The sequence below is a fragment of the Fragaria vesca genome, linkage group LG3 (assembly GCF_000184155.1).
Source record: "Fragaria vesca subsp. vesca linkage group LG3, FraVesHawaii_1.0, whole genome shotgun sequence".
Taxonomy (NCBI): domain Eukaryota; kingdom Viridiplantae; phylum Streptophyta; class Magnoliopsida; order Rosales; family Rosaceae; genus Fragaria; species Fragaria vesca.
The window spans coordinates 1,437,031-1,447,526 of NC_020493.1; the positions used below are offsets into that span (position 1 = coordinate 1,437,031).

Consider the following 10,496-nt stretch of genomic DNA (forward strand, 5'->3'; position numbering starts at 1 on the left):
AGAAAGGAACGAATAGAATCATGACTGCTGGAAAAATTAAAATAAAAGAGATTGAGGGAGAAAGAGACAGAGACAGAAATGTAGCATAGTGGGTTCATTTATTCCAACTGGTTCCGTTGAGAAAACTTTCCCTTGTAATTTTGTTTCCTCTGGTTCGGGTGCGTGCTCTCTTGGCGCTAACACAGAGAAAGAGAGAGAGAGAGAGAGAGATTCTGAGCAAATTGGAGGGGCGGGTGGAAAGAGAGGGAAGGCAGATCTGTCATCCGAGCTGAGCTGGGTACTTTTGCTTTTCCATCAAACCCTAATTTCGTTGCCGTTTGTTGTGTCTTGATCCATACAAAGTCGCTCGTACCTCTCTTGTTTTGATTCCAACACATATGTCGTTATGCGGACAAATCAGAGACGGTTTAGCTTCAACCTGTTAGTCTTGAGTTCAATTATAACTCGAATTCGTCTGCACCTCTCTCTTCACTTTTATACTCATAACTTGTGCTTATTTATACGCTCCTACTGATCCCAAACTATGCGACTTCTTTCTTTTTCTTTGTATTTTATCTTAATATTCCTTCATTTCAAATTATCCAATTTTTGTGCCCATGGATTGTCTTGATTCAACTCTGTTCCGACAAAGGTATGAATCTGTCGGTAAAAGTTTGCCTCTGGTATGCTTTCGGAGAGTCTGAGAACTTGATGAAACTTGAGCTCAACAATTGTATGTAGGCCCTTTAAAGTATCCCACTTTGAGTTATGGTAATCTGAATTGTATTTTACTAATAGGTATAGCTTTACGAGTCGTACCGTTTTGTTTTTGTTTGTCAATGCAGCAGTGAAGCATCCACATCCTGCATCATTTGTGTTAATATCTATTACGCATAACGTTTTCTTTGTTTTCTGTTAATAGATAAATGACAAATGTATCAACCAAATGGTGCTTCTATTTCAGGCTTAGTCCAGAATAATTTGTTAGTCCATGCTCAATATTTAGATTGTCGCCCCAATACAATGGACAATATCAATGGAGCCAACAGCCCCAGCAACTCTAATCTTACCTCAAAGCAGCGACTGCGTTGGACACATGAGCTTCATGAACGCTTTGTTGATGCCGTTGCACAACTCGGTGGGCCAGATCGTGAGTCACCTGAACATTTTATCTGGTTAATAGGATTTTGATTTTTTTGTGTAGTTAAGTTGTGTCATTCATCGGGATTGGGGATAATATTGTGCAGTTATATAATAACATAAGGGAAGATTGTATTTGCAAATGAAATTTCTCTTTTCTTTTCTTACTGGAGTGTATGAAATTGGACTTGATCATATGTTTGTTTCCATAGTTTTTTACACTAAGAAGGAATCAAATAATATGTTTGAGAGCTTCATTGAGATCAGAAGATATGTCTCAACTTGATATATATCAACTTTTAATGTGTGATATGAATATATGATTATCTACTCACTATAGACGTATATATTTTCTAGGTGCAACACCCAAAGGTGTTTTGAGAGTGATGGGTGTACAAGGTTTAACCATATACCATGTAAAGAGCCATTTACAGGTATGTAAAATTCTTCCTGTCCTAAATTATCTTTCCTTCTAATCTGTTTTATTTTTATTTTAGTTTCCTTTTTTCTTTCCACTTTTGGTGGGTGTGAGATGGGGTGATACAAGATTTCTTTCACTGATTTTCCATTAACATAACTTGTGTGATGCACCCAGAAATATCGACTTGCAAAGTATCTACCCGACTCCTCAGCTGATGGTAGGTGTATGCTTCTATTTATTCATTTATTGATAACATAAGCAGGTTGTCTGTAGTGATGCATATAAAAGATGTATCATACAGGACCCTTCATTATAATGTCTTGATTCTCTTCAAATATTAATGGAAGGGGGAAAAGCTGACAAAAAAGAACCAGGGGACATGCTTTCCAACGTGGATAGTTCCTCGTAAGTAGAGTTGCCTTTTATGCAATAACTACTTCATTTTATTATCAGTAGAAAAACAGTGTCAATTCAGATTAGCGCCAAAAAGAAATAATCATGCTTGCAGCACATAACTGATAATTTATAGGCGTCTGGATTCTTGAATAAAATTCTATATTTTAATTTGTTTCCTTCTGTCTGCTAGTCGCAAAGTAAGCGCTTGAGAGCATATAAATTATATACCAATTATTGTATGAGAAACCTATCACTTTTGTTTACAATTGATGTCTTGATTGACTGATTGATGTATCGACTGAGGAAGTACCCTCTTTCTTTTTGCAGTGGAATGCAAATTACGGAAGCATTAAAGCTGCAAATGGAGGTGCAGAAGCGACTGCATGAACAATTAGAGGCATGTTGTCTTATATATTTAGCTTTCCGTTAATTAGTATATTGTATCAAGGATTAATTACAATTTACTACCCTGTGTTCATCCTTGTGTTTTTCTTCAACAAGCTATACCAATGGACTTACCAATTTCATGCAATCCAAATATGTCATTGGGAAACCCTTAGCAGTTCTGTTAGTTGTGGGTGCCAAGAACTTCATTTGGAAGCTCTTTAGCATTTTCGTAAATGCATTATTTACCACTCTTGTAAAATGGGTAGTGAGGTTAAACAAATGTTCCCCTTTCTGTGTGCTCCTCATGACTGAGAAACCCTTTATTTGTTTGCCACATCAGCAACTAACGAAACTGCTAGTGTGGATCGCATGAACTTGGTAAGTTCAATGGGCAGATTAGCTATTAATTTGTATGGTTCACCTATCAAGTTGTTTTCTGAAGATATCAAATGATTGGAAAGTAAACAAGTATCAGAGCAGAACCTACCTCACGGTCCCCACCAACTACCTTTCAGCTCACAGTCAATGCAAACTTGCAAAGAGTGGGGGTGAGGGGAGGAGAGCCTTGGGTTAGGTCAGCATTTTATGAGCTGTAACTCATGGAGCTGATAGTTTAATAATGCACTACAGGTACAGAGACAGCTACAATTACGGATAGAAGCACAAGGTAAATACTTGAAGAAAATTATTGAAGAGCAACAACGACTTAGTGGGGTTCTTTCGGAAGGACCTGGCCCTGGGAACACCCTTGCTTCAGGTGACAATTGCCGAGAGTCTGACAAGGTCGACCCAGCAACACCTGCCCCTACCTCTGAGTGCCCCATCCAAGACAAGGCTATCAAGGAACGCGCACCAGCCAAGAGCCTTTCCATCGATGAATCTTGCTCATCTCGTCATGATGAACCGTCGACTCCAGATTCTGGTTGTCATGTTATTTCTCCAGCTGAGAGCCCAGACGCAGAGAGGTCGTTGAAGAAGCAAAAATTTAGCATGGGTGAAGCGTTTTCTAATCCAGAAGTGGTACTTACACATCAAATATTGGAGTCCAGCTTAAACTCTTACCAGCAAGCACACACCCATTTTGTGCCCAGGGAGCAGTCTAATCCCACATCTGATTATTCCATCAGGAATGTTGATTTGGAACAGGTTGCTGGGAGTGATATGTAGTTGGAAAAAAAAAGGACTCCAGGATTTTAAGCCCGTCTTATATCAGGTGGAAAGAATGTTGCCAACGGGTGTTGTATAAATAGAGGTTCCTGCTTCAAACAGGCCAATGGAGAACTGTCATATTCAAATTGAGTTGTGAACATGGGTGGAAATTAGTACTGTCCTGCAATATCATTAACCTAGTGCTTGTTCTTCATGGCCCCTCATTTCCTGTTTACATCCCAGGTTGTCAGTTGGATATTTTCCTTCCAGGCCAAAAGTCAAGAACACGTGTCTATTTATTTTTTCTTAGGAACACTCTATTGGCATTTCTGTGTTCATTTATTTCCTGATTACAATGAGCGAGCTGCTATTATTATAAGACATAGTACTAAGAGTTGTATTTAATATTGCAGCCTGAATCTATATTTACCAGGCAGCCTATGAAGGATCGTCTGCTTCAAGGCAGTATTACAGGACATTTTCATTTCTATTTTTCTGTGTTGCTCTTTGGGCATATCGAGTTTCCCATTCACCATAATGTACACTGACACCAAAGAGCAACTAAGTTTTGGAGTGTTGTACTTGGGGCACTATAATTGTCATAACGCAACTTTATAAAATCTAAAAGGTTTATCTATGTTTTCCCGAGTCATGAGAAGAAAAAGGGTAAACATAATAGTAAATCTAATGAACACAATAATGACCCATTGGCCCAATACAGTCTACTGAGAGGTCGTGAATTTGACTAATAATAAACTTGTTATAACACATTAGTTGTTTACTGATAAAAAAAAATTAAAAAAAAAAAACCGAGAACCCATTGTCCCTAAACAAAAAAGGCCCACTAGAGTTGGTGCCCATTCTAGACCTAAATAGTTCACCTTGACTGGTTTTCACCGAGTTTCTTCAACATTGTAGATCACGAAACCTCATTTGACGCCAAAGTGACGAATTAGAACAAGACTAATCATCATTTTATACAAGGAAAGGGAAAAGGAATTGCATCAGCAAAAAGTAAAATATCAGGATGGAACAATCATACATGCTAGTTACAAACAATTGTTGTATAGGGAATCATCAAGCGTGGTGCCTCCTATGATTTACTCGCTTCAGGATGCAAAGACGCAATCTTTTGCCAAGGGCCTCTAACCTTTCAAGTTTCTCACTTTTGGGCTTCTTTGGAGCAGTTGGAACTTTCTTCTTTTTCTTCACCTCTTTCTTCAGGTCCGGTGATTTTTGTTGTTCAGGATGAAGGGATGTTGTATACACCTTCTACAATCAAAAGGGTCAACGTAAAATCAGGAAAAGCAAACTCAAAATGATATTCCATTTGACGCATCATGCATCCCAACAAGTGAAGGGGAAAGGCAGAAAACACCACCAAAAGAGAAAAACAAAACGTTACTTATAGCAATAGTGTATGCATATTTCAATTAAAAAAAAATTGTGTATGCTTATTTTTTACCAAATGGAATAAGATAACAAACAGCAATAAAGTTCAAACCAACAAAAAGACTAGTAAAGGTAATATTCTTCATGGCATTTTAGTGAGTAGAATCTCTCATCAATATGCGGTACACGTTTACCATGATCTTGCATCAGTATGGCAAGATTGGCATAGAAGAAAAGGAGGGTGTATATATTTACCTGATGACCATTGTGAACAGCCATGAAATCAGAAGATTCACCATCACTGCCTCCTAATGAAGAGCATCTTCCCCAACTCTCCCTATTTGAGCTTGTATACGAACAGCATTCTTCGTTCTGACCATTTGGCCGATCCTGTAGAAAACATGATAGCATAATTTCAGAACATCTGTGAAACATGAAAGCCTTTTCTAGAACTACTGTGAAACAAGATAACTCCTAATGTCTTCTCATAACTCTCAACAAAAAGAGGGTTTAGTGGAATCGCCAACTCCATGCTTTACTGCCTTATGGTCTGGGGTTTGTCCGCACCTACCTACATTTGCTAGATTTCCTGCCTCCTGAACCCCTAGTTTTAACTTTTAAGCCAGGGTTTGTGGGATTCTGGGTCATATCTCAGGTCTATTGCCAATCCCTGGGGTATACATAGGCATAGGATAGGTAACAGAAATAAATATAAATAGACAGGTGGAACTCTAATCTAATTTTCCTTCTCCTAGAAACATTACATCATGCAAAGTCCTGTAATTTCAAACTGTCTGGATGAACAGACAACAGTCCTCGAGAACAAACTAAATCCACAGAAACAATAATACAGCAAAATCAAGTCAACCAAAAACAATTGCCAATCCCCAACTTCCTACTGATACTTGACTTGGTTCAAAAGAAAAGAAGAAAGAAGAAAAATGAACTCCCAATTTTAAGGATGGTACACGTTAACCTGTAGATTCGATGTATCGTGACAGTTAAGTGTGCCATCCTGATCATGCACAGGGTCCTGCATTACCATAAAAATAAATGTAAGTTGCACAATACCTCAACAAAATGGGAACATGGAGGGTAAATAAACCTAGGACAAAGATGCATACAACTGTAGGATTCATTGGTGCGATTTCAGAAAGAAGGTCTCCCACAGACTTCTTGGTTGCAATGGCTGCAGGAGCATAAGAAGAACTTGCAGCATCACTACCCGCAGAATGAACACCACTCATTATCTTATGTAACAGGCCCTGAAAAATCAAGGGATGGGAGCAAATATTAATTTTAATCCAGGGAAACAATAGCTTAAATACATCAACCACTGCCAAAAAACAAATCAAGGTGAACCTGACTTAAAAATCATAACATCATGAAATATAATTTGAAAGCCAGCCATTGGCTAGTAGAATTATCACTAATCTCATCATTACCGAAAAAATGATGATGAGAATGCTGATTGTGCATACGTATACAGTATGCATGTGTCCATGTTTGTTTTCTGTTGACACCGAATCAAACCATCATGAACTAAAATGCATGACCCAAATCATCATCATCATGATATGTACATGGTGCACCTCTCACTTTGATTTTAGTTAAAAAAAAAAAAAAAAAGAACTCTTTAGCTACAAAATATCGACTCTAGTACTCATTATTTCAAGGATTCTTTAAAAGCATAGGCCCAAGGAATATCTTATACGAAAGAGATATCACCTCATCCAAACCAGCACCAACCTTCAAATCCTCTAGATCATAATATTTCTCAGGCTTACATGAATGAGAAGAAGATATTTGAGGGGGATGAAGCACATTGTAAAAGAAAATTGACACTGAATCATAATAAAACTGTGGCCGAGAGGAATTGTGATCGCCATCAAAAAATATAATATTTTTGTCTCCCTGCAAAAACAATTAGAAATATAGTTATTCTCAATACTACAACTGCAATGTATCATGTCCACAAAACTATAAGATCCTTAATTAAGACAATACTGCATAGGACTTGTAGATGAGATCAGAATGGCTGGTTTGGATGAACTTGTCGTCCTTGGCATGTCCAAATAAAGCAGGAATGAATGTTTTGGGTGCAACCTGCCAGCATAACACAAATGTCCATATTCAGTTACAGATATATTTGATATGTATAATGTTACCTGTAAACATATGTGTCTTGTTATTTATGTTATTAACAATCAAGATTTATGAATCAAAAGAGAGAAGGGATGAGGCTGAAGCTCATCTATATCAACAAAGTGATGAGCACAGAATAACCTGTAAGCAATTAAGATCCATGATATCAAACTTTGCCTTCTTCTCAATTACCCGGCGCATGTATTGTACTGCCATCTTAACCTAGTTAAAGAGGAAGTAGGTCAAAGAACAAATAAAAAACAGAGCAGACATATTGAATGCTTCATCCATGGAAATAGTAACAACTTCCAGAGAATAAAGAAACAAGTATGATATTTGTCTACTTTTTTATCAATGTTCATGGAGAGAAATAAACAGAGACTGTACAGTGAATTTAGGAAGCCGGATCTTGTAAACATCCACTAGCTCCATCATTAGAACATACAAATTTGAAAAGGCACTATCCAACACCATTCCAGCAATGGAAGGGTCTTCTGCTCCATAAAGAAGGCTGCATTACAAATATGATATTTAATTATGGCCGGAGTTTCAGGGACATTCTTATGCACAAACAAGCATAGACACCAGTATTTTCTTTTCTGAAAATTAAAAAGAAAATCATGATCATTTGACCACCAAGCCAAAAGTGACTTTTAACAGAAAACAAGTGAGCAAACCATTCGAATATTGTAATTTAACCAGCTGAAGAAATCCTCAAAAGGGATCTAAGAGGTTAACATAGTTACAAGTCAATTTGTTATGATTAGGATTTGTTATCTCATTGATGCAGAATAGCCTAGAGATTATTTCATATCGTTTAAGTAATAAATTTTCAATCCAGGGGGGCACTCATGCTTGGGCTTGTAAGCCAATCTATCTTAGGAATTCTATGGTGGAGTAGTACTGTTATTTATTGTAGGGTTCTAGAACTATTTAGCTCCATTAAATGGATGCAAAGTAATTATTGTGGAGAACATTGCTTTTAAGAAAATTCAAGTGAGCTGGGGTAATCCAACTTCATCTGTTGCCTTGCCTTGTCATGGAAAAGGTGGGTGAGGTGCTATAGGGATCTGCTACGTTTGTGACTTTTTGGGAAGTGTGGATGGAGAGGAATAAGAAGGGGGCATTTGGGGGAGGGAGCAATGGATAAAGAGATGGATCTCTTGTCCGATGAAGCATCTTCAGAAAATCTAAGGATTGTTCTTTTCAAGTTTTTTTTTCTTATGATAACCGTCCTGTTTTGTTTATTTACTCTATTCAACTATTCATTTGTTTGAATTAGTTGTTAGTGTAGCTTGCAATGTGGATTGCTCTACTTTTTCCTGGGTACAACTTGACCCTTGCAATTTTTTTTAATTTTGTCATTAGAACTAGAAGTTGATTTTATGGTCCTTTTAGTGCAAGTATATGTCCTATCAGAGAAACAAAGTAATGGCAACAAATAAAAAAGATAAGGTACCAAGTGACCGCCCCCATTGATCGCCCCCATAGACCTATACGCGAGATTTGTTTGTTGCTTCTTAGATATGAAACCACGATCTTGAGGTCATCTCTCTAAAACAGATGAAAGCAAATTTACAAACTTCACAAAGCAAGAGTAAGTAAAATAATGAAGGCTAAATACAGTTTGCACACTCCAAGTATAGAAGTTGTTGTTCAAAAAATCCCAAAATCCTCATAAAGTTACAAAAAGTATTCTTTTACTCCACTTGTGGGGATCTGGAATGTGGCTTCAGTCTGTTTTGATGAAATAAACAGCCAGCATATTTTGGTATTTGTAAAAATAAATCCTTCCAAAACATTCATGGGGTAAAAGGCTACTTTTTGTTACATTGAGGACGAGAATGAAACTCTTTGAACAACCAATCCCAAATAATGATAAATGAGGCAATATACCTCATGCCAACCAAGGCTGACATAGTCACCATCAGATAAGCCTGAACCCGAAAAATCAAGAGTGAAAACAGTGATGTTTGATGGAAGAAGAATTAAAGCGGCTTCATTTGCGTCTGCCCTACATCCACTGCATTATAGTTGAGAGTAAGTTGTAACCTCTTTGTCTATAAAGGCCCGCCTACATATTTAAACTTTAAGGAAAGAAATTCATCTATAAAGCAAAATGGAAATGTAGTGACCACATATGGAAATGACATAGACATTTAGTCTGTACAATAACCGTTACCGACCTGTTTCCATGGCAGTATACAACACAAGGTAGAGAAGAATCCTCTGGGAAAGGTGAAGGAAGATAATGACTACACTGCAAGGTATGGCCTCTAGCATTTGTAAGCTGTAAGTATACAGGAACATGTTAACCTAGCAAGCTTGAAATTCAAAATGCATTTGCAGCAAAAAAAAAAAAGAAGCTGCAGTGTCCTGGTAACTGGTGTCCATACTTGCCTCCAAGTCTTGTCGTTTGTATGCTCTGCCTGCAAGAGTGAAATCCCTTTCCCATAAATACTGATCTGGGTTATAGTCTGCCCTGTAACAGATGCACATAAATTATTGACACAAGAAAAGTACATCAACAAGTTGTTGAACAAAGGAAAGGAATTGAGGATTGTGCTAGATGATTCATTAATATGCGGTGAAAAGCCCATCAGCAGTCTCTCAACTAAATTGGAAATAATCCTGATGAGATAGTAGCTGTTTGAAGATATCTTTGGGTTTGTGATTCTGAGCTGGAAAGCATGAACATACCTGGGAGGGCGAATCACAAAATTAATGAACTGATGGATCATCTTGCTTTCCGACGTCCCTTAGAGCTACTCCGCCCCATAAGCCTAGAAGAATTCACTGACAAAAGCTAATATGAATCAGACCAAATCTCATACAGCTGCAGAGAGCCCGAAATCAATACCAGATCTTCAATCATTCAACTCTTAATGAAATGCTACTCTGAGATTGTACAATAAAATACAAAACTGTGTTATACCTGGATTGTAGAATTCCGACCTTCAACTTTGACAACTAAATGCAGCTTTGCAGTGAGGCAGAGACCCAGCGACACAAATCATAAAATCAGAACTTGTCGAGTATAGCAATTTTTAAACTAACCGAGATGTATGCTTTCTTCTACCTGAAATGGAGAACCGGTGGGGATTAAGAATGAAGTTTCTGAAGAAATTTTATCACGAAAAAAATTGCACAACTCGCTTGTTCGTCGATTAAATTCTAATTCTAGTTCCAATTACTCAATTATTTGGTAATCAATTTATGTAATATCAGAATTAGTTTAACAACAGTTTTTAAAAATAGATAATCTTTATTCATTTTCATTAATACATGTGCTGATTTTTTTTGAATAAAAAAATAACTATGCGTAGTAAATTTGTTTGGGACTTTTTCAAATTGTAATCCACGCTATCTTTTTTTTCTTCCTCTAGTTAACATACTTATAAAAAAACAAAATTTAAGTCATTTAGAACAATTTTAAGTTATCTAAAATAGAAACATTAAGAGTGGATTGTAAAATAGAAAGTGTAGA

General features: G+C 37.1%; 2 protein-coding genes across 3 annotated transcripts; one reads left to right on the forward strand and one right to left on the reverse strand.

Moving 5' to 3' along the window:
• Positions 1-148: 148 nt before the first annotated feature.
• On the forward strand, positions 149-3,498 carry LOC101309129. Of its 2 annotated transcripts, XM_004293382.1 has the most exons (7): positions 149-277; positions 944-1,129; positions 1,477-1,553; positions 1,715-1,757; positions 1,888-1,945; positions 2,264-2,333; positions 2,954-3,498. In XM_004293382.1, exons 2-7 carry the CDS (start codon positions 1,003-1,005, stop codon positions 3,488-3,490), a joined length of 912 nt encoding a protein of 303 aa, XP_004293430.1. In that variant the 5' UTR covers positions 149-277; positions 944-1,002; the 3' UTR covers positions 3,491-3,498. The 2 variants fall into 2 exon arrangements, with proteins under 2 accessions (XP_004293430.1, XP_004293429.1); XM_004293381.1 differs by lacking the exon at positions 149-277 and having other exon boundaries at positions 737-1,129.
• A 701-nt stretch (positions 3,499-4,199) lies between these two features.
• Positions 4,200-10,203, reverse strand: LOC101309618. Its single transcript, XM_004293383.1, has 15 exons — positions 10,089-10,203; positions 9,945-9,989; positions 9,710-9,805; positions 9,410-9,491; positions 9,196-9,299; positions 8,906-9,032; positions 8,469-8,563; positions 7,397-7,520; positions 7,151-7,231; positions 6,872-6,970; positions 6,593-6,778; positions 5,989-6,129; positions 5,841-5,897; positions 5,120-5,254; positions 4,200-4,744 (listed from the first exon to the last, which is right to left on the reverse strand). The coding sequence occupies exons 3-15, from the start codon at positions 9,748-9,750 to the stop codon at positions 4,550-4,552; spliced, it is 1,467 nt and encodes a 488-aa protein (XP_004293431.1). The 5' UTR covers positions 9,751-9,805; positions 9,945-9,989; positions 10,089-10,203; the 3' UTR covers positions 4,200-4,549.
• Between the last annotated feature and the right edge of the window lie 293 nt (positions 10,204-10,496).